This window comes from Platalea leucorodia, assembly GCF_965183815.1.
Source record: "Platalea leucorodia genome assembly, chromosome: 7".
In the NCBI taxonomy this organism is placed as follows: domain Eukaryota; kingdom Metazoa; phylum Chordata; class Aves; order Pelecaniformes; family Threskiornithidae; genus Platalea; species Platalea leucorodia.
In genome coordinates this window covers 36,835,993-36,858,987 of record NC_138829.1, presented here as the reverse complement: position 1 = coordinate 36,858,987, position 22,995 = coordinate 36,835,993, and the positions used below count along the sequence as shown (strand labels likewise).

Genomic DNA, 22,995 nt, shown 5'->3' with positions numbered 1-22,995 from the left:
CATAAGAAGTGTTAGTGTTTCTTAGGTTTTAGTACCTTTGAAGGTTTTGAGGTTTTTTTCTGATAAGCTTTTACACAGCATATTGCCGTATGTAATTATTTTTAGGCAGTATGGCAAATAGCCTTGGAGAAATCAATTAGCCATGTCCTTGCATGGATGAATTTTTGGTCGAAAGATAAGAAATAGAGGGTAGAACTAAATGGTAGTGATCACAAAGAGGGAGAAACAGCAGTGAAGTTCTGCATATATCTGTGCTGTGTTCTGTGATGTTAAGCACCTTCCTTCCCCAAAAGACCTGAGAAGAGGATAAGCAGATGCAAGCAAGTTTGATGATACAAAGTTATGAAGGACAGCAAATATGAGTGTAACTGAAAAAAAATGCAGAACTTAAAAGGGCAAAACTGGGCAATAAAATTCACTTTAAATAAGTCACTGTAAATAAAATGAGGTAGGAAAATACAGTCCCCATTTATAAATAGAACAATGAAAAGTTAACAGACATAAGATCTGGCAGATAGATCCATGAAAATCACAGAATCACAGAATAGTTGAGGCTGGAAGGGACCTCTGGAGGTCATCTGGTCCAATCCCCATGCTCAAGCAGGGCCACCTAAAACAGGTTGCCCAGGACTGTTCCTAGGTGGTTTCTGAGTATCTCTAAGAGAGAGACCTCCCTGATCAACTTATAAAAATATCAGCTCAATTATCAGTATCAACTCAAACCCTCTGGCAGTCAAAAAGATAAAATCAAAAGCCAGGATTTATTAAGAAAGGAATGGTTAAAGCAGAGTACATTATGCCACTGTGTTAATCCATAGTTCAGTCACACCTTTTCATCCAACACAAGAGGCCATCAAATGAAGCCCATTCACAAGGCACGAGCTAAACCAAAAAGAAAGGTGTTTCTTCACATAATGGACAACAGAACCCTGAAAATCCCTGCCAAAAGTGTGGCAGATGCTAAAAGTTCACATTTGCTCAAGTGGAGACTACACAAGTATCTGTCAGAAAGATACAATGGGTATATAAAAAGATAAACCTCTTTAGACTCAGAAAATCTCCTGCGCTGAAGATAACTGGAGACTGGGACAGCATTAAAGTTCTAAGTATCTTATCTGATTGTTTTATTCTTACTTGTCCCTAGATAACCATTTGTGGTCACTGTTTGAAACAAGGTATTGGGTTGGATGGATCATTACAGCCTGTGTTACGCACCATATTATTCCAAAACTGTAGAGTCTGCTTAGTCCTTCTAGCTCCAAGTGTATAAAGCTCATTCCCAGGATTAATTTCTTATCTGAATATTTCTTAAAGATACAGAACTTTGCAGTCCAGTTTCTACTGCCTAAAACTAGAGACTTCCCAAGTTGGCGCTCCCAGCCGCTTACATTTACTTGCCCACATCTAAGCACAGCAGTACACTCTCAGGTCTTCTAGCTTAACTCCTGCAAAGAAGAAAGCCAGAAACACTTGCAAAATTCAACAAACACTTTATTAATAATCCCTTAAGAGGCATTAGAATTAAAACTCTCAGGAAATAAGAATATAGCTCTTTATAGGCTGCTCTTGGTCACTCCGTGCATCTTAGAGTCTCTTTTTCTAACCTGATGTATTGTGACAGTGATCTGTTGTTTCCTCCCCTCTAACCCTTTCTACCCTCTTTTTGCCCTATACTGAAATGGAGAAGCTGCTGTGTTTGTTGCACTTGAGGAAAAAGACCTTGCAACTCAGCCAAAAGATGAGAACAGATGAGAAAAAATCAAATGGGATGACTCCAGCATGATCTCAATAATAGTCAGCAATATTCTTTTTGACTGCTAATAAATCACAAATGTACTGTACTGCAATCAAACATTCTGTAGCCAAAATTTAAAAAACAAGCAACAAAAAAAATTTGAGCTAACAGCCAGTGGGAAGTCTACTGTAAGTAACAACTAATAAGTTAACATTTTGTGGTTTCAGTGAGCTAACAGCCAGTGGGAAGGCTATTGTAAGTAACAACTAATAAGTTAACATTTCGTGGTTTCAGTGTAAGTAGCACTCTAAGGAACAAAGTCTCAAAGGACACCATCTATGATTCTTCAACTTAATGCTACAATTGCATCTTTTTTTTTCCCTTGGACATGCAGTGGATATTGTTCAACAGAGACTTAACCTTTTCACACAAACATTCTCATATATCCACACTAAGATCACTTTGAAAGATCCATGGTTCATTGTTTTAATGTGAGAACTGAATTAGGGCGTTTGTTCAAGCCAGTAAATTCTATTTCCTGATTTCTGTTCTAGGACCAGTAGTCGAGTGTATACCTTCAGAATATACGGTCCTACGTGAAAGATTCATATTATAATAGCAGATACCCTCCCTAAGTTAGAGGAACCCGAAGAGCCATAGTTAAGTGAGGCTGACAGCCATAGTTTCTATTCCCAAAATGCATGAACAAGATCATTGATCTCCTTTCATTTCTACCTGCAGAAAAAATAAAGAGTAGACAAATCACTGAGTATCTTAAATAAAAAGTCTATCTTTGCTATTTCTTGTAAGGGGTACCAGCCCTTTTATCACACCACAAGCCTCTGGCTTAGGGAAGGACGTGAAGGGCAGGCCAGTAGATTAACCTGTAGCAGAAGCTGGGAGCAATCTGAATACTGGGCACGGTGACCTTGATAACCAGCTAAAATAGTTGGTAATGTTTTTCCAATTTTTAAATTTTAACAAGAAATTGCAGTGCCTTAACAATCTTTCAAGGCTGCATGATGACTCCCCCATATATATGCCTTATCTAAATTATTACTTGACAGTTACAAAAGTCCTATCATCATAACTAACACTAATTTATTGCCTCAATGTGTTTATTCTCCGAGTTCCAGCTTGTTTTTAAAAACAAATTTTACTAATTCATCATTAACACTAGTTTAAATTGCTGGCATTCCTCTCCTAAGATAAAAGTCCATTTGTGAGTAGAGACAAATGCATGCTCAGAGGAAAGGAAGATTTCTTTGTAGAAAATAGTTCCTTCCTATGAATATTCACACCCCGAGTATGTATGACCAGACGCTCAAGCCAGAAACTTTTAGCCTTGGCAATAGGTACACACCATGCACACCACCACCCCTCTTCATGCACATGAGGACTGCGGTACCTCAGGCACCCATTTCCTTTCACTCTCTGAGTTCCAAATTTCCTGGGGGGGGTGGGGTAGGTGGGTAAAAGGGAAGTGCACACATGGACTACATATCAGTCAAGTATATAATATAATATAATAATTACATAATTTTTCATTGTCCTTTGAATGACTTCATCCATATGCATATTTGTACTATGCATCACTCCAAGGAGAAGCCCAAGCCTGAGTGATTATCTGAAATTTCTAGAAAAACAGACACTGTAGAATCACTTTCCAGCCTGCATTTCTTGTGACCCAAAGCTCCAGTATATGAAATACATAAACTAGTCTGGTCCAAGGACAAAACACCATGTGCCCTGAGGCTTTAGGCATGAATGCTTCCTGATTCATGAGAACAAAATCCACATGAAGCCTGAAGAAGAAATGATACTTCCCAGATACTGAGTAGGGCCTATTACCATTAAAGAGAAAGCAGATGCTAACAGATGAGTCACTGGAGAATAAAACCCTTTTTCATGCAGCACATGAGATTATTATAAGATTTAATGTATTTACAACCTAGTATCAAACTTAACAGACCAAAATATGCTTTCAGGGCAGTATAAACCCTCTCCGGTGCTTTACAGAACAAGCAGATCATGTAAGAGGTGTCCTGAGTCATGAAATAGCATTGCTGTATAACGTCACAAAACTCTTGATGAAATGATTGTCTGAAATAAAATTAACTGTTCTGGGTCTGTACAAGGACGTATTGCCAAGCTGAGCAAATTGGAAATAGAAGAGTAGGACTTACTACCATTATTGGTTCGAAGACTAGCCTCAAGCCACTTGCACAATTCTGCACGTGATATTTGGATGGTGTTATAGAAACTTAGAGCTAGCAAAACCCAAACTTCATTTGCAAAGGCAATGAGAAACCTCAGCAAAAATTTATGTTCTAAAGAAAGACCTGGAGGAATTTCGCTTTTTGCCTTACTTATTCGTCACCATCCATAGTCACTACTAAGGACGGAAAACTCACAAACATATGACAGCAAAGAAAAAATTTCTGAGATTCACAATAAATATCAGCCTCACTGGGACTAATACATGGCAGTGAAAACCAGGTGAGTTGCTCAAAAAGACTCAACAAAATGCTCATGCAGATGGTAGAGGAGCTGCAAGCACAGAACCCATTTCACCTATTTAGACGATGAACGCTCCTCCTGTGTTAGGGAATAGGGTATGAGAATGTACATGTAGAGGAATGCTCAGAATAAAAAGTCTGTGATTTCTAGTGTTTCGGGGTGTTTATGTGCATGTATGTATGTTTGTGTGCATATGTACCCTAAGAAGAGGTAGTAGTAGGAAGGAATATGAGCACTTTGTTTTGCTACTAGTCCTTCCCTGCCAGTAACAGAACCAGCTACAATAAATAATTTATTAGAGGAAGTAGAGCCAAAAGAACAATATACCTTCAAAATGCAACATGAAATATTGCAGAGATGAAATAATAATGACAAATTGCTACTCAACTGAAGCAGACAGGACTTGAGATAACTTCAGGGTGTAGGACTTTCCTGTCTTCCATTTACAAACAAGCTCTGTGTTGCTCTCAAGTAGGAAAGAGGTTGAACTAACCTCTGTAACGAACATTACAGGAAGGTATCTGTTACATTTTTTTATTTCAGTGCTTCCTTTAATTAAAAGCAGTGTATCTTTCAGACACCAGTAGTACACACAATAGTCTATTTTCAGCTTTCCTTTGCTAAAATGACTGCCTGCAGTTATCAATTACTTAATGCACATGCATTATTTCTTAAATTGGTTAACCAACTAAATAATATTCTTCAAAGCATTATAAAGAAATGACCAGCTGTTTATATATGACAGCCCTCTGTGGTTATAAACATGCTTGGTTTCTCTGAAAATCCAGCATTTCAGAGAACCAGAAGTAGTTCACATAGAGTATAGCACTTACTATAAGCTCTGGCAGCATTTACAAGTTAAAATTGATTGAATGCAGTAAAAACTAATTTATTTCTGCTGTATAGAGGTATATAAAAACACATATTCTACCCTGTAAGTGTTCAAATAGTTGCTGGATCATGCTTCTGAATCTAGTTGTAGGAATATGAAGAAAACTTGATGAAACAAATTCTTAGTCTTCTTTTCTGCTTGCTTTATGCCATTAGGCATGGTAAAGTAATAAGAAGACAGATATGAAATACGGCAAGCATGTGGCATTTGCGTATAAATAACAACAAATGTCATTTTAATTTACTCTTCTACAGAAAAGACAAACTTCCCATCTTTCTCTATTACAAAAACTATGAATTACAGTGCTAAGTTTATCCATCATTCCTTTGTGTGTAGAATAACCTTGATTCAACTACATTTGTGTTTCTTACAAGAACTAACTTTAATTCAAGCGTAAAAACTTTGATTAACATCTGTCAAGCTTTGCACAGCTTTCTTTTAATACAATATATAAAATGGATATATATGTTATCAGCTGATACATACATCATATGAATCAAGTCCAACCAACTTCCGCAGTGCCTTGCAACATGTAGTGTCAGGCCTTTTTAAGAAGAAAGTTCATCAACCTATCTGTTCAGCATCAACCAAGAGAGAGCTTGGGCTGTTTGGCCTAGAGAAGAGAAGGCTCAGGGGCAATCTCATCAATGTATATAAATACCTGAAGGGAGGATGTAAAGAAAACAGAGGCAGGCTCTTTTCTGAGCCCAGTGACAGGACAAGAGGCAATGGGTACACATGGAAACACAGGAGGGTCGACCTGAACAAAATGAAACACTTCTACTGTGAGGGTGACTGAGCACTGGCACACATTGACCAAGGAGCTTGTGGATTCTCCATCCTTGGAGATATTAAAAAGCCATCTGGACATGGTCCTGGGCTGCCTGTTCTAGCTGGCCCTGCTTGAGCAGGGGGGTTGGACCACATGACCTCCAGAGGTCCCTTCCAGCCTCAGCCAGTCTGTGGTTCTACGAATCACTGCCACAGGACATTACAGATCTGAAAACAGAGGAATAAAGACTATCTATTGGCTTACTCTTAAACACCATTAAACTAACTAACTTTAAATAAATTATTGCATTGTTTCAACAGTTACTCTCAGTTCTCTGTTGTGCTTATTCAGCTGTGCTAGGAGGAAGGACTGTTTTCAGTGATGTAATATATATTCTGCCATATATATTGTTCCTAGGTCTGTGGATTAAATCGTCTCTCTTATCTCATTAGTTTCAAAACATATACACAGACTTTTCAAGTGTTTTGAGTTCTATTTTTAAGAAATGTTAATAGCTTAATATTACTCAGCAAACACACAGGGATATCCCAGTCCTTCTCCTCTATAATATTTTGCTGCAGAAAGAAACATAAAAAAATTTCTGCTAAATGATGTCTGTTCTCATGTATATTTAAGCAACATGAAATCTCACTGTAAAGGCAATGAGATTTATAAACTACAGAGAAAAGTTTTCAGGCAAACTGATGATATCTAGACAGTATTGTTCTCTGCCCTCTGATTTTAGACACACATGTTAAAGATCTATAGAAGCAAAGAGCAGAATAAAAAATAGAAATACTACATTCTGGAAAATTCTGTTAACTCAAGCATTTATGAATACAGAATTTGTACCTGTGAAAAGAAAGACATTCCTTCTGTTTAATTAGTCAAATAAATTGAATATTTCTTTAAATTCAGAAATTATATGGTCAGAAAGGATATGGTGTGGATATATATGTGTATGTATGCGATGCTTGGGATAAATCAGAACAAGTTATTAGTTTTTAATGAATGCATATATTCACCATCATCAAGTGAAATAAGTGAAAGCCATCCCTTTTTATACAAAAAACGAGAACTGTGGAACCATTTTGTCACATGTATCTTGGTACTGAGATGCATAGAGCTTCTCATGCAGCAAAAAAAAAGAAATGGAGTTAAGCTGTAAAGAAGAAAGTTTTTGTATTTAAAAAAAAAACCATATAAATAGAAACTTCTCAGGTTTGGAACGCTTGAGTCTAGATTATTGCACCCTAATTAACTTTTTACATTTCTTTGTAAGGAATATGCAAATTTTCAATCCCAGAGTTAATGATCTGGATCCAAAATCTTCCACCCGTTTTAATTTCTTGTTTAACAACGCATCTAAGATGTTCAGTATGTAGGATAATTGTTCTAAGAGACAGAAGGAACTTAAACAGGTAGTTGCCTTCTTCAGTCCGCTATAAAGTTTTATTAGAAAATACACTCTTGTTGACTGCGTACACCTTTAACGCTTGCACCACAGAAGTATTTATGCGGAAAGAAAACTTACTAGGAGATTTCTCTTCTTCCTCCTTAGGTTCTACTTTTTCTGCTTTTGGTGGACCTTTGATTTTGTATATTAATGAACGGAGTTTGCCAGTCAATGAGGAATCTTCTTCTTCCTCTTCCTCCTCTTCTAGTGGAATACCTTAGCAAATAATAAAACTGGTTAGAAACAAAACTTAACCTTTCAAGATTAACTCCTTCAATATTTAAACAATACCAAAATATCTACAGGAATTCTTTTTAACCAGCAAATTTCATACAGGAAAAAAACAATGTAGTAAGGCCAGCAGCTTTAACATGTTAGCTACAGTAGCACCCCTCAGACTATGTTTATTCCAGTACCCATACTCCTTATATCCAGATTTATAGTATTATTTTTTCAGTATTATGACCAAAGAGGGGGTATTTTTTGAAGATTCTACTATGGCAATTAATTTTGACTCAGAGTCATAGTTGATTAAATACGTGATCCTTTGTTTCATGTTGCAGAATGTAAGTTAAAGATAAAATGTATGGCTGTATCTCACAATATAGTACAATTTTTCGGTCGAGATATTTAGCAGTCATAAACAAACATATCAACTGAATTTAAAGCTGTAAGAAAGCAGATGTTCAGAGATTATACCAGTGATACATGTTTATCATGAAAATGTCTACAATGAGATGGGATGTCATTTTACAAGGTAGTTTAATACAGTTCAGTTCACTACATTGCTTCACAACCATTCAAAGCATTTTCAGATCTTTCTCACCTCTTAGTGATGACCAGATACTACATGTGTTACGTGCAGAAGCACAGAACATCTAAGCAGGTTCCCTTCAGACAGAGCTAATTGTGCTGAGCTGAAATGTAAGGTTTTGCTGTTTGGCTGCTGGTCAAAGTGAAATTGAGGAAAGGAAAAGATTTCCAGACAGAATACTAAAAAAATACAAGCTGGAGCAGAGGAAAAAGAATAAACTTCAGAGGCTAAAACTGGTATTAAAAAAAGAAACTAAGAAAGGAAAAAAGAACTGAAATGTGGTATCAGGTTGGAGAAACTTTGCTGCTGGCAGCTACTAAGGGGAAGGAGTTGAAGTTATGACTAGGAGTGACTAAGTGACTAGGAAGAAAAAAAATTCAGAGGCAGTGGGAGAGAATGAGAGAACTAGAAATTGAAGACTACATAGGTAATTTAAGGAATGGGAAAAGTGAGACTGGCTGGGCAAAATGAAAAGCTAAGAATGAAAGAAGGCTACACTCTGAGTGTGGAAAAACTAAGAACAGGAAATGTAGCCAATAAGGAGAGGAAAGAGAAAGCAGACAAGGATATTAAAGAAAGCAAGAAACTGTCTGGCATTGAAAAAAAAGCTAGGCCCTGGAAGCGAGAGATAGGCACTGGAAGGAAAACTCTTGAGAAGCTGAAACAGACACACAAGAAGAAAGGCACTGGGATGATGAGTTAAGACAGTGTTGAACTGGAGGAGATGGGGTCTGTGACTGCTCCAGACGGGGTCTCATTCACTGCTCCATATCATTAATTGTTCATTCTGCATCTTCTTAAGAGTTGCATTCAGAAGCTGTCCCTCTCATGTTGCTACTGGCTAATCACTCAATTCAACTGGCAGAGATCTGTGCACTGGAACAGATGGTTCCAACCCAGATCAGTGTCAATTTCATATTATGCAATAAAATCTGTTGTAAATTTGTTTGGTTTGTTTATAACCAAGACATTACACACAAAAATTACGATAGAGGACTATTATTTTGCTAGAAAAATTAACCACTCAGAGTTAGGACATGCTAGGATTAAGACTGCCTGAGTAACTTTAATTCAGACTATTTGAGTATATACATTATGAAGCAGCCTTTAATTACTTGATTGCATGCATATTTTTCCACTTAGACCACAAAGTATACTTAGTATTAAAAAGCTGATTAAATATTCGAAGCACAACTCCTATTCATTTTATCTGCAGCTGTGATTCCTTAGTACTGATTTTCAGGACTAAGTCAGGACACATAATGCGGAGCATTTATCCACAGCGACCACCTATGACAAATCTGTACAAAATAATGTATATGGTTTTGTTTAGAATCCAGAGGATCATTAAACTATTTTAATCACGAGACTGTGCTTTCTCTATCTTCAATTTTCTCTCTCATTCAACATACATATTTATAGTGTAGTAAACAATAATAAAAGCACACCCCTAAAAAGAAAAATACCCCACAATTAGTAGGGTTTCACCTCATGAAAAGATGAAGACTGATCAGGAACTAAGCTAACTCAATAATAATACCAGCAACAAGATTTCAAAGTAAAATAAATATATTGCAGAGTTAAGACTTTTCCAAGAAAGTCGGAGTCTTCCATTATCTTCATCCTGGAGTCTCAGAGAACTCTCTGATGCCAAATCTTTGAAAATCAGAGGTCAGATCAAGTGCGAAGTGACTGAACAATAGAGATGATGGTATCTATCTTAATAAAAATGGGGAGAAAGAGGAATAGCTATGAGGATATTAACTATTCACTTTAATGCTTGGAAGAAAAATGCTGGAATGAAAGAAACAGTTTTTGGTAAGCACTTCAAAGCAACGATGAATAACAATCAACATAGGATTGTCAAAACCAAATTACTTTAAACCAACTAAATTTCCACCTATAATGTAGCTAACCTTACAGATACAAATCTTGATTTTAAGGACTTCTAATACTGTCTTATACAATATCCTCAGAAATAAGCTGATGAAACACAACCTAGATACCCACTGACCTATTCATCTTTGGCTGAGGCAGTTGAAAAATGGTAATTGACTTATCATGAAATCACAGCTTGATGGTTGCTGGAGATTCTAATAGGGTACTCAGAAATAGCAGAAGCCTTAACAATACGAGCACATGGGAGTATGGGAGGCACCATGGCTACAAACAGAAATCACAAAGTGTTAATTACAGGTCACTAAATGAATGCAATTCCATGAACTGGGTAAAACTGGTTTTAGGGATAACCAGTGAAAGAACTAGCAGACTGTGTTAGTAAACATTTAAAAGTGATCTCAAGCAAACAGAAGGAGGAGGAAGAAACTATTAAGATTACCATACTCTTCCTGGGGAATAATTTGAGATGCTGCTAATTCACTGTAATATCCCTGTCCCCTTCTTCTTGAACAAGATGGGTGCCATCAACCACAGGACCAAGAAATGCACTGGAAGAGTGACTACCAATATATTTACCAAGTAGGCAGATATGAAAAAGCTTGTGTATATCAGTTCTAACTGCATGATTATTGGGAATGAGCAGTAATAACTGGATGACTCAGACTAAAAATGTTAGTATCATTGTAAATGGACTAATAATTCCATGATTGTCTTGATTAGACTAAGATCTCAATAGATTAACAAAATTTTTGGCATCACATATAAAATGCGATTCCTTGACCCACATAAATTCCACAACGTATCTGATATAGCTCACCCTTGAGGATACCCTAAGGAAATTTAAATTCAATGACTGGGGCAACTCAAGCTGTAATCTGCAGTGCAATAGTGTTGTATAACGACTGACCATCACAGTTACGTATACACCAGGAAACTAAGGTAAAGCTTAAAAAACTAAATAAAAAACTAAACTAAGCAGCAGCACCCCTCATCTAGTGTTTTTTATTAAATTTTCTACTGTTCAGCTTCACAGCAATAATGTTCTTTCAATACTTTTCATCTGCTTGTACACATACACACGCCTATATAAATATTTTAAGGTAATCCAATCTTCTTGTTTGGATAATTTTTATTTTTTCTAATTAAGTCTAAAATTGATATATAAAGAGAATAAATTACGGATAATATTTAATAGATATATAACAATAAAACTTAAAACCTTGCGCAGGTTTCCAGTATTTTTGTAATACGCACCAAAGTCTGTCAGGAAAGTCACCATGTAGACAGTAATACATCTAACAAAAACCCCTCATACTTGTATTTTTTTTAACTGATCTGTTCTTTTTTCATGTGAAGTGTCAAAAAAACAAACAAACATAAGAAAACCTTGCCACTCACCACAGTGAATTAGAAGATCATCATGAAATTCATATAACTCATCCCGAATCTCCTCTGGACAGGGACAATCCTCTCCCAGTTGAAAATTCAGCAACATATTAATCTTTAATGGAATTAAAACATAGTTAAAACACGGAGCTAGCCTAATACATATTCTAGTATATAGCCATAATTTACCTGTCTATAATCGAATTTATAATCAAATTAACATAAAACATAGATTTCTAATACAGCTTAAAGGAAATACTAAAGCAATGCTACTTTGTAAGCTTTAATTATGATTAACATCAAAATACAGTTACACTTAATAATAAAGCTATTTCCTGGAGGAAGAAAAGACTATTTCCAACATAGAGATGTCAGCACAACACTAACTTCATGCTAACTTTTAGCAACTAAAATTATCAAATTATCATCATCTTGCAGAACTGGCTGAATCTCAGCTCCTCAGCATTCAGCAGGAATGTTCAATTTTTCTATACTGTTGAGAAATCCTAAGTCAACTTTGGTTTAGAGCTTGAATTTCGGAGTACAGGTATAACCATTCTGACATTCTGTATTTTGTGGCATCTTAATAAATTTTATTTCAAATTCAATTTTGGTTCTCTAGCAGTTTCAATCGTAGTTTAGAAGTCAGAACTCTATTTTATCATGACAAAGAATTTTATCTTTAAATTCAACCATTTGTTTAATATTACCTGTTCTTGAGGAGGAGACCGAAATTCTTTAGTCTTCTTGGCAGTCAAAGCAGCAGACATGTTCAAGGCTTGCATGAGTTCATTGTACCTGTACTTCTGATTGTATTGCAATTTTGATACATAACGGTCTGCAAATGATACAATTGCTTCCACTCTATGTTGTAGCTCACAGTCACAGAAATAATTGAGTAAATGACACATCTAGGATAGAAAAGACATTAAGTTCAACAGTTTAACCAACTCTAATTGGGTAAGAACCACCGTGGATACTATACACTGCAACAGACTAAAAATGAGAGACTTTTTTCCCATATTTTTCTTTTAACACTGTAAAGGTGACAAATTTATACAGTTTTATTATCTGATCGATAATACTATATTGCATTCACTGTCTTTCACTCCATGCACTCAAAACATGGAGAAATAATAGAATCATAGAATAGTTTGGGTTGGAAGGGTCCTTTAAAGATCACCTGGTCCAACCCTCCCCCTTGTAAAATACACCTATGAAATAAGTAAGTATTTGCATGTCTATTTTGAGTGTAGGTACATGTAGAAAGAATTGCATCGTCATCAATTTGGTTATTAATGTGAGGTTATAAGGCAAAGTGGAATAAAGATCTTCAGGATTTCAAATCTTACAAACTAGAAAACAGACAAAAAGCACTACCTTCCTTTCATCAATAGTAGAACATATGTAATACATATATATTAAGTGGTCACCTGAAGCTTAACAGATTCTGGTAATCTTGTCTGCAATAAGCCCTTTGCAGGAGCTTTCGTTTCTTTTATTGCTTTCTCCCCAGCTTCTACAGCTTTTTCTTCAACTTGTGTAACTTCTTCCTTCTCTGTCCTCTCTTCTGTTTCTTCCTTGTGATCTCCAAACACATTAGGATCAATGAGGAGTAATACCTGCTTCACATCATCGTCATCAAAAACGCCCATTATGAGCAATGTTGCTATCAGTTTAAGAACAGGAACGAACTGGAATGCAACCTGTCCTCCAACAGGGTCTCGTATATGAGTACCACTGCACTGTACTGCCTCTGTTAACATACTAATAGCCTTGGATTTAAGTATATCAAGGGGTATCTCTGGGCTGGATATCTGACGTTCTTCACTGGTCACAATAAAGCATGGAGTAGAAAAATTAAAGCCTGGTTTTAGACAAGTGCTAAGCCCTACTCCAGGTAAACCATGCTTCTTTGTTTCATCAGGATATAATTTAATAGTTCGAGTTTCATCTGTAACTGGAATAATAAATTCATTGTTCATCATGAGCTTGGCTTGCTTGGCGTGCTCCAAATGAATACTAATAAGCAAGTCATAGAATCCAGAACGTAGGAGTCCAGGTAAGTATTGATTATCTATTGTATAAAATAGCTGAGATATGTCCACATGGCTACAAAGTGCATAAGCAACTCTAGTGTTACCCAGAGCACTAACTGAGCTATAGAGTTTTAAAGTGTGGTAGTGAAACTTCATCAAATCTTCTTGTTCACATAGTTCCAAAATATCAACGCATCTGTTATGAAATAGAGAAACAGAACACCAGTCAATTTCATGAATAATAATTTTGTAAAAGAGAAGTTTTATAATCTCTGCACATTTTGGTCAGTTCCACTTCAAACCATTAATATTAAGGTTGATACCGACTAATCTTAACGTGCACCATTAAACCACAGTAAAGGGTGGTAATAATTTGATGAGGTTATTTACAATTAGTACTCCATAGAAAAAAAAAAGGAAAAACGTAAGACAGAGAAGCTTCTTTGGAAGCTCTGGTACATTAGCGCTTGTTTTTAAAAGAAATGTATTTGGAATGCTGAAACTCTGCAGTAATACTGTCACTGAACAGTGCCTTTATAGTTTATTGAGGATTACTGTTCAATTTTTTCACAAACACAGTATTTTTTACTCTTTTCTTGAATTTAGTTTCATTAATGATAAATAAAATTGGTTATTGAATTATAAAAGGAAGCTGCAAAATAACTGATAAAAGTACAGCAGTTAAATTCTTTCTGCTACCCTTTTGCTTGTAGTTTGATTTGTCACTGGTTACGATATTTGATATTTGGACACATCTTTACTATCCTCACTCTAAAGATAAAACCTAATGAATACCTAAGAAAACCAGGATCTTGTCAATAAGAACATAAAAACCTAATTAATGTAAATTCAGAGCAGATGAAACAGGAACGGATTACATGTTTTCATTACAGAAAAAAAAAAAATCAGCAAAATAGTACTTGCATGTTCTTTATATTTGTTTTTTTCAAGCTGAGAAAATCTCTATATTTAAAGACCTAGAGATTTAAGAGATATTATTTTATAATGTAAATAAAATCAAATAGTCATGTTTTCTCTTATGTATGCAAATGTCATCACATGGCATTACAGTTATTCAGCCTCTTGGATCTACTTAAGTTTCACAAATATGATATTATAGCAGATAACATAAGAAATTCTAAACAACTCTAGTGTAAATATTCTCCAAGGCAGGTTTAACCAATACCCAGATACCAGCTTTCAATACATTTTGTCCACATAAAGTTACTGTAGTTCCTTCCAAATGTACCTGTTTTCTTCTGGGATATGAAGTGCCATCATCTGCAGAGGTTCCAAACACTGCACAACCCAGCCATGACGTTCACTGACACGCTCAGTTTCTACTTTTAGAAAGCTGTTTGGCATCCTGCTCCATAGAACAGGTGTAATTGTTTGCACATCAAGGCGAGGAGGGCACTGAGGAACAGGATTTCTTTCTTCACTTTTAAAAATTGCAGCTGATAAGGGCATGGTATTCTGAAACAAATAAGTGTATTAAAATTACTTTTGTACCATCTATTTATGAATAAACCTATAATACCAAAAGAAAGTATAATTTATTGATAACAAAGAACTCATAGAAATATATGTTATTGCAATGAACAAAATTCATTAAAAAAAACCCCAACAGTAAGTGTGTTCTCCCCGAATAACTTTAGTTTATGTTGAGAAATGCAGTTTAGATTTGTTGAACAATTAACTTCATATAATAAGTACATTTACAGAAGTAAATGTAGAAGTCAAATAAAAAGCCATGCCATTGATTCAATCTTCCTAAGCAAATTCAACTGAGCGGGAATTTCTGTGGAAATAGACAGATTTAAAAGAGCACCTTTATAGAAAATATTTTGTACCTTTAATTTACCAAGTTCAAATTGAACCAAGTTAGTGCTTGTAGGCTGTACAAAAGTTGCTGGAAAAAGCTTTGTGTTTGGTTCAACCTAGAAGAGAAATAAGATCAAAAAATTTCAAAAACTAAAAAAGCAACAAGAATCTCCTCCCAGAACATATGATATGATATAAAATAAATACTATATAGCTTACACTTCATTATCAAATAACTGCAGACACTTATTAAAGTGTTGATTAGTGTCTACCTGTAGTTTATTTCTAGCATAGTAAAGTTTTTGCTGAGTTATCTTTATAGGCCCACCTCATTTTCAGCTACGTACTTTGGCTCTTGCTCTTGGAAAAGCACCCCCAACACAGACTGAGGGTAAAATACAGCTTTTTAGACCACCAGACATCTTTTAGAGTTCTTTCACATTTTATGCTGGACAAAATAATTCACTACCAAAAAAGCTCAAAACCAAATTTCTAAGAGAGAAGGAACCAGAGGGGGATAAGAAGAGGGTGAGAGCGCATCATTTGATCAGGACAAAGCAAATCTTTATTTCCTATTAAGATTAGTGAATTTCTGATCCATACTCCAAAAGCAGAAGAATGTAATTTTTTTAAAGATCTCAAAGATCTCTTTATTTCCAGGCTTAGCATTTGTCTCCAGTCTTATAAAATCACAGTGAATCACACTGAATCACAGTGCTGCAGTTTTAAAGTGTCTGGTTGGGTTTGAGAGTTTTTTGACAGCTACATTATCCTCATTTCCCCATTATAGTTGGACTCAAAGTACATATCAGAGTAGAAATACCAGTTTATTCTGAAGAATTCTCTACAAGATCACCCACCCCTACTGCCATGAAAAAAAGAATTAAAAAGGTACTTATAGAATAGTATATTATTAAAAAAGATTTCAGTGCTCCAGGGTGGCTGAAAAGAGGTACACTCTACACAATCAATTCAAAGTTTCAGTTCAATTAAATATTTTAATCACATCATCGTGTATTTCATGTACTATGCATATACATTACACATACTAAGTACAATTAAAATACTTGTGCTGTGAAGGAGTGCAACTCCTAACTTTGAGGATAGCAAACTATCAAAAACTGCAAAACAATAAACTGAGAGTCACAAAACAGAAATAAAAAAAATCCATGTTCTTTTAGATGAGAAAACTGCTCCAAAACACAATAGAACTTAAACGAAATGTAAAATACCATATACTGAAAACTCTGTATGCAGAATAAAGTTATTTCAGAGCTATGACTATTGGGACAGACAAAACAAAGTAGGGCCAGGTATGTATATTCTAACATTTTTGATAAGGAAGAAAACCACAAACCCAAATCCAGAAACGAAAGGTATCCTGGACTGAAAGGCCCTACTAATAAAATTTGTCTTTTAATTAATTAAAGCCTGAAAGTAACAATATAACTCTCAGACTCTGGCCAAAGATAAATATTTCCTAGAAATAATAATTGAATTTGTAATTTCTAATCTTGTTTGAAGGTCAGAAAACCATTACTAACTCAGAACAAAATAAAATGTCTTGTAAACCACTATTTAACATCTCCTTTCTACTACGAATACCTTAACATTGGTCTAATAATTAATGACAAAATCTCAAATACACACACACACACACACACACTCTCTCTCTCTCTCTCTCTCTTTCATTTACTTTTCTGTTGTAGACAGTGGGTTTTTTTCTGAATATCACCATGGAACAATGCATCGCTTTCTTCTATGTCAACAAAAACCCCACAAATTTGTAATATAGATAAAACTTAAATGTTATTGAACTAAATTTAATGGAGCTTTGTATACTGACTCCATTGAAAATTAATGTGGCAGGTTGCACACAGACTGTAAATGAGGGTGGGAGATGACCTAGCAGCTGTGATTTTCGTATATTTTCGTGGATGATCTTTCAACACATCAATTTCCAATGAACTTGCTGCCACAGTGGATGCTCTACTATGGATAATTGATCTTACTAAGAGCAAATCTCATCAATCTGGTGCTGAAAACTTCTGTCAACTACTGATCTATTCGCATAACGACTCCATGTTTAGAGAACATTAACAGCATTTAGGGCCCACCCCATTTAGTTTGGCTTTGCACATTAATGCATATTTGAATTTTGTGTTTTGAAACTTTCCAAATCATAGCTATCTGCAGAAGACACAAACCCTGGTAATAATAGAGTAAATTTATTTTATCAATCCATACCAAAAATTACTATATCTAAAGTCTAATTTTTATCTTATGCTAATATAAATAATTATTTCCCCTATATCATGTAACAGATTTAGTTGACAAAAAATATTTTAAAGAATAATTAATGTTATAAATCAAGATTCTGAACCACAAGAATTGAGAGATAAAAAAATATTTTTCTGAACATATCTACCAATTGCGCTTCTTCAACATTTGAAACAACTGCAAGAATTTAGAAAAATGTAGCATACGAGAGAAAAAAAAAACAGGATAAAACAGAATAATATAGGAAAACATGTTATTGTCACATGAATAGTGTTCAGTTAGATTTCACAACAAGAAAAAAAAAATTTATAAGAGCATCAAAACGACCAGCCTACTAGATAGCTTCCTGAAAATCTGATAATACCTGATAACAAGTGCCAAGCTCTTTCCCATTGGCTGTGAATGACAACATTCCAGTAGCCAGGTCAACAAAGCATCCAATTTCTAAATCAACATTACTGCGACCTGATCTCTGGGAATTAGCAATTACATCTCCTCCCCAAACCATATAGCAATTGCTGCGCTTCACACTGTAAGAACAGCAAGAACAAAGAAAACAAATCATAGGTCACAGTGAACTTGACTAAGTATTCGGTGAAGACGTACTTTTCAATCGAGTAACAGTTAGAGATCCTCAAAGCTGCTAGTGGTGCTATTAGGTTTGTTTTCTCATTAACAACCCCCCCTTTTTAAAATAATGTAAGCATCATGGGTAAGGGATCAGACTAAGTGCACCTTTTTTTTTTTTCCTTTTTTATAATTACAAAGCAATTTCACATGCTTCTGCGTGCTTCTGTAAGATACATTAAAACAAATAACAGGTTCATCCACAGTGACCACATATGGATGTTAAAAGAAAGAAGCATCACAAAGCTTTCTTTCAAACAGAACATTAATGATAAATATACTCACTTTAACAAGTCTATGTAAAACACATTCATATATAAATGAGCACAGAACACGCCTACTCCACAATCCATTTTCTTATTAGTTTAAATTAATGTTTAAAATATCATCAAGCTTGTGAATAATTCACCTTTGAACAACACTATTAAAATACAAGCTTTAATAACTGATAAATAAATCCATACCTTTCATGAACCCTGCCTCTCTCATCACCTAAAGTAACTGTCACTGTACAATTTTTATTTAGGTCAAAATTCTCACTGTAAAAATGATAGTCTGGTGTTACCCAGCCAACCCAGACAGAGGATGGGTCTTGGCCAGCAAATATCCGTAGTGAATAAAAATACTGAAAAGAGGAAAAGAACATATTAGTAATAGAAATCTAAATTATTTTATCAAGGAAAACACAACTAGTGATTAAAAAAACCCTCCTATATATCAAACATTAATAATAGTAATTCACATTCTCTTAATAAGTCATTTAAAATGCTCATAAATTAAAAAAAAAAAACAAAACAGACTACTGGCTTAAGATAGTGAGGTTTATGCCTCAAGTCATACAACTCTGGGCATTATTATTTATACACAGTATTACATCACAGCAAATGATTAAAAAGGCTTCTTTCAACACATCAATTTCCAATGAACTTGCTGCCACGACTAAATCTACTTCAAAAAGTATGAAGAACTAAGCATCTCAATGTATTTACTCACCGTTGTAGAAGCAGCAGCAATTTCTTGGCTATGCTTTCTAAAGATAAAGGAACATCAGTAAATTAGTTTAAAAAAAAAAAAAGAAAAGTAGTTAAAAAAGTACTCATTATTAAACGAAGTGTACTTAACAAGCTAACTCGTGTTTGCTGGGTACTGAGTACGCATGAGTAAATCAAGTATGCAAAGACTGTACAGGATACAAATATACACCTAAAATAATTGATTGCAGTTAAGATGGAGAGGAGGGGAAGAGAGAGATTTACAGCCGTTAACTAAAGATAAAGGCAATGGTGGAAGATGCTGAACTCAGTAGTACCTGGTATCTTTAAAAATCTGTCCCACAATCTTTTTTTTTCTCTGCATGGATTAGTCACTTTCCCAATAACAATGAGCTATTGAACAATAACGTAGATGAGCATTAATCCAGTGGGCAAAAGATTCTGAGCTGGTTTTCCAGCCTGGCTGAAGAGCTTTGCAAATCCTAATGATTTTGAAAGGATGGCAGCTGCTCAGCAATGAATAACTATAAACCTTGTGATGCACGTCTTCAGAAACAGTTCTCTTGTCTGGGTATAGCATTGTGCAGCAAAGTTGTGCTATAAATTTATTAAAACCATCAAGAACAAAAAAATCTCAGTAACATGCATCCTATGCTAGTGTGTGCTCAGTGCAAAAACAAGTATGAAATCTTGAGTGTACAATAATAAAGAATAATAGAACATATTACATTTACATTGAGAGCATGAAATAGGATAACTAAAACCAAGCCTAACCTTTTTTGGAAAACATCAGATGAGGCATTTTCCATACCCATGCCAAAGTGGAATGATGAGCGGAACTCAATGGGCATACTCAAACGACAATATATCATGTCTGAATTGCTGTTCTGCGTGCCAAATGTTTTGTGAGTAACTTTTAACCGGGGTGGCGTCTCAATGGTTCCATCAATTCTCCATATCTAAAAAAAATAGAAGTCATTTTAAAATAATACTATTCCAAGAAAAATGCTGAAAACTTTCATTAAGCAACCAGAGGATGAGATAACTGAAAGAGTCAACTTAAATTTTTCAAAATGAATTAATTTCAAAACTATGCAACTTTCTTCTCTGACAGGCAACCTAGCCTAAAGAGCAAGGGAAGCAACAGATTCAGTATATCCTGACTACAGTAAATATTTTCATTTTCCATACAGCATTTAAAAAAAAAAAAAGTACAAATTTTATTAAATTAATTCACTTCGAGTGCACAAATCATTGAAAAATTGCTTCATAAGAATCAGTAGTTTTCTGCCACAATGAGAAGAAATATCAATTAGAATCCTTCAGATGACCATTATGAAGTCCGAGTCTGATATTATTATTGTCCCTTGTGCTGAAAAAGTGACTATGTTTTTAAACTCAGTGATAGGAACATTTCAAAAAGACAGGAATACAGTTGAAATGATCCTGATAAACTGAAAAAAATGCTCAGATCATTTAGTTGGAATTCAGTGAAATGTATTTTATTAAAAAAGGAAATGTTCAAAGACAAGTATTAGGGAATAATTGGCTAAACACCTAAATTAAAGTAAATGGCCTAGGGATTATAGTAAAAAAATTGATCAGGAATTCAAATATATCATTGTGGAATATATTAACATGGAATATTTTATACAAAACATAGGATATATTATTCTGTTCTAGAGTAGATTAGTTAGGGAGTTGTGGAATTCCTATTACCGGTGCATCCTAAGAATGAATGAAACAGATATCACTCAGTGACACCACAAGTGCACTTAAATGTCCCTCAGATCAGCCAAGTGGACTAAATCAGTCTCTGTTTAGCTCACACTTCCATTACCTTAAGTGATGCTGAATTCAGTTGAACAATTTTTAGATATTTAAGAAAAATGCATAGTAGAGGGGGTTTAAAAAAATGACAGCGAATGTAAGATAGAATATAAAAAATGGTTCTAAGAAATCACAACTGACATGTTTCAAGTAGCTAACCACAACAACATAAATTAGTAAGACATATAATAGAACAGATAGGTATATCCATATGAATGGTAATACTACCATAAATGAAGCTGGAGATAGACAAGATCATCTGGAAATATCTAAGACTGACTTAATAGATTTATATGACAAACTATCTGATGACAGTAAGTATTAGTAAGGGTTTAATGTCTCAGCTTGCTAAACAAACAGTTGATAAACAGGTGTCTCCCTAACATGTAATGTTACCTCAATGTGAGGATGATTTTTTGGCACATTGACAAATGTTGGTAAGCGTTTACTAAACCACATAGCAACATCTCGGTTCATGTTGACAGCAAAAGGTTCAAAACCTTCTTGAAGGCCACACATTGTATAATACTTGAATGTACTGGCATCCATTCCAAGGTTCATACGACCAATCTGAGATAGACCCAGTGCACAAATTGGAACAAAACCTAAGAGAACGATACAACAACAACAACAAAAAAAACAACAGTAATTTATTTGGAGAACACATGCATTCTATTTTGGATCCATCTAGCATGAACTAAACTTTAGCTCCTATTAGTAAGGCACATGAAGTGATGACAGTAGCAAGGATTTAAAGCCACCTTAAATACTAATGTCTAAGTTCAATATAATTGCTATCAAAAACGCTGCGGACTTAGCCAATGAATGGACATTACACACATTATCCCATTTAGTTAAACACTAAACCAGTTTAACAATTGTTATTAGTAACTAGTAGTAGATTTGTGTGAGAAACGAACAAAAAATGTCAAGTCAAGAGGTAGTTTTGTGGACAATCAGATTTAAAAAACAAGATTTGCTCAACTCAGTTATTCATTTATTATAAGAATCAGTTATCTTCATCATTTTTAGACTAATAAACATGCCTTTATACAATGAGTTGGACACTGACCAACACAACCTTGGCTAGATCGAAGTTATTAATAAATATTAAGTATGGTCTCTGAGGGCAGTGAAGTTTCAAAAGCACTTTGAGATGAGGTTCAGGTATCTCGGTACATCTGTTTAAAATTAGTTTGTCATCAGTAGCTATAAATTTGTTGCCAGCCTTCATCCCTCCATCATTCATGATGGACAAATACACACTTGTTTAATGCTGGCACTTTCTATGACTGAACTTTTTTGGTCTCCATATACCTGTAGCAGCCAACTGACAGGGACAAAAGACTGTTGAATTATTTCTCCATCTCTCAAGAAACAGATCTCGGAGCAACTTCAGGGTAAAGCCAACAGTTCAACCTCTAAAGGGGAAATTTTCTCTCCTACACTTCAACTTTATGCCGTCAGAAAAGCTCTCTTAAAGCAGTCCCTCATTCTCCAACATTAGAAAAACTGTATCAACAGTCAGACCAAAGAGGTATAGTGAGCAATTGCAGAGTCTTCTTGCAATTACTAACGTGCATGAAGCTACTACTGGTCGGAGGAGACGTGCTTCTAAAGAAAATGTCAACTAAAAAATAAAACAAAACAGTTTGAAAGCATTCCCTGCCTCCTTTAATACAGTCATGTAGATACTACTGTTCAAAAAAGCAAAGGCCAAAAACAGAAGAGGAAAAACAGCCCAGGAAAAGGAGAAATGCAGATAAACTATGAATAAGACAGAGAAAAAAAAAATTACAAATCAGACTCAATTTATGTTGCAAAGATTTGTTCTTTTGGTGCAGCCTTTCACCACATAGTACTCATTTTGTCCTTCACAGACAAGAACATAATATGTGTATGCTCCAGGGAGATAATCAGAGACTACAT

General features: G+C 35.0%; 1 protein-coding gene across 1 annotated transcript in view; it reads right to left on the bottom strand.

The window, feature by feature from the left end:
• The window catches only part of RYR3 (ryanodine receptor 3), a gene marked incomplete at its 5' end in the record, with an annotated part of 249,795 nt that overhangs the window by 105,653 nt on the left and 121,147 nt on the right, over positions 1–22,995 (bottom strand). The window contains 11 exons of the mRNA XM_082318667.1: positions 7,454–7,591; positions 11,487–11,589; positions 12,185–12,385; positions 12,908–13,709; positions 14,763–14,989; positions 15,367–15,453; positions 17,982–18,147; positions 18,709–18,869; positions 19,238–19,274; positions 20,011–20,195; positions 21,463–21,671. Coding sequence (XP_082174793.1) covers positions 7,454–7,591; positions 11,487–11,589; positions 12,185–12,385; positions 12,908–13,709; positions 14,763–14,989; positions 15,367–15,453; positions 17,982–18,147; positions 18,709–18,869; positions 19,238–19,274; positions 20,011–20,195; positions 21,463–21,671 — 2,316 coding nt within the window. The remainder of the gene's footprint in view (positions 1–7,453; positions 7,592–11,486; positions 11,590–12,184; positions 12,386–12,907; positions 13,710–14,762; positions 14,990–15,366; positions 15,454–17,981; positions 18,148–18,708; positions 18,870–19,237; positions 19,275–20,010; positions 20,196–21,462; positions 21,672–22,995) is intronic.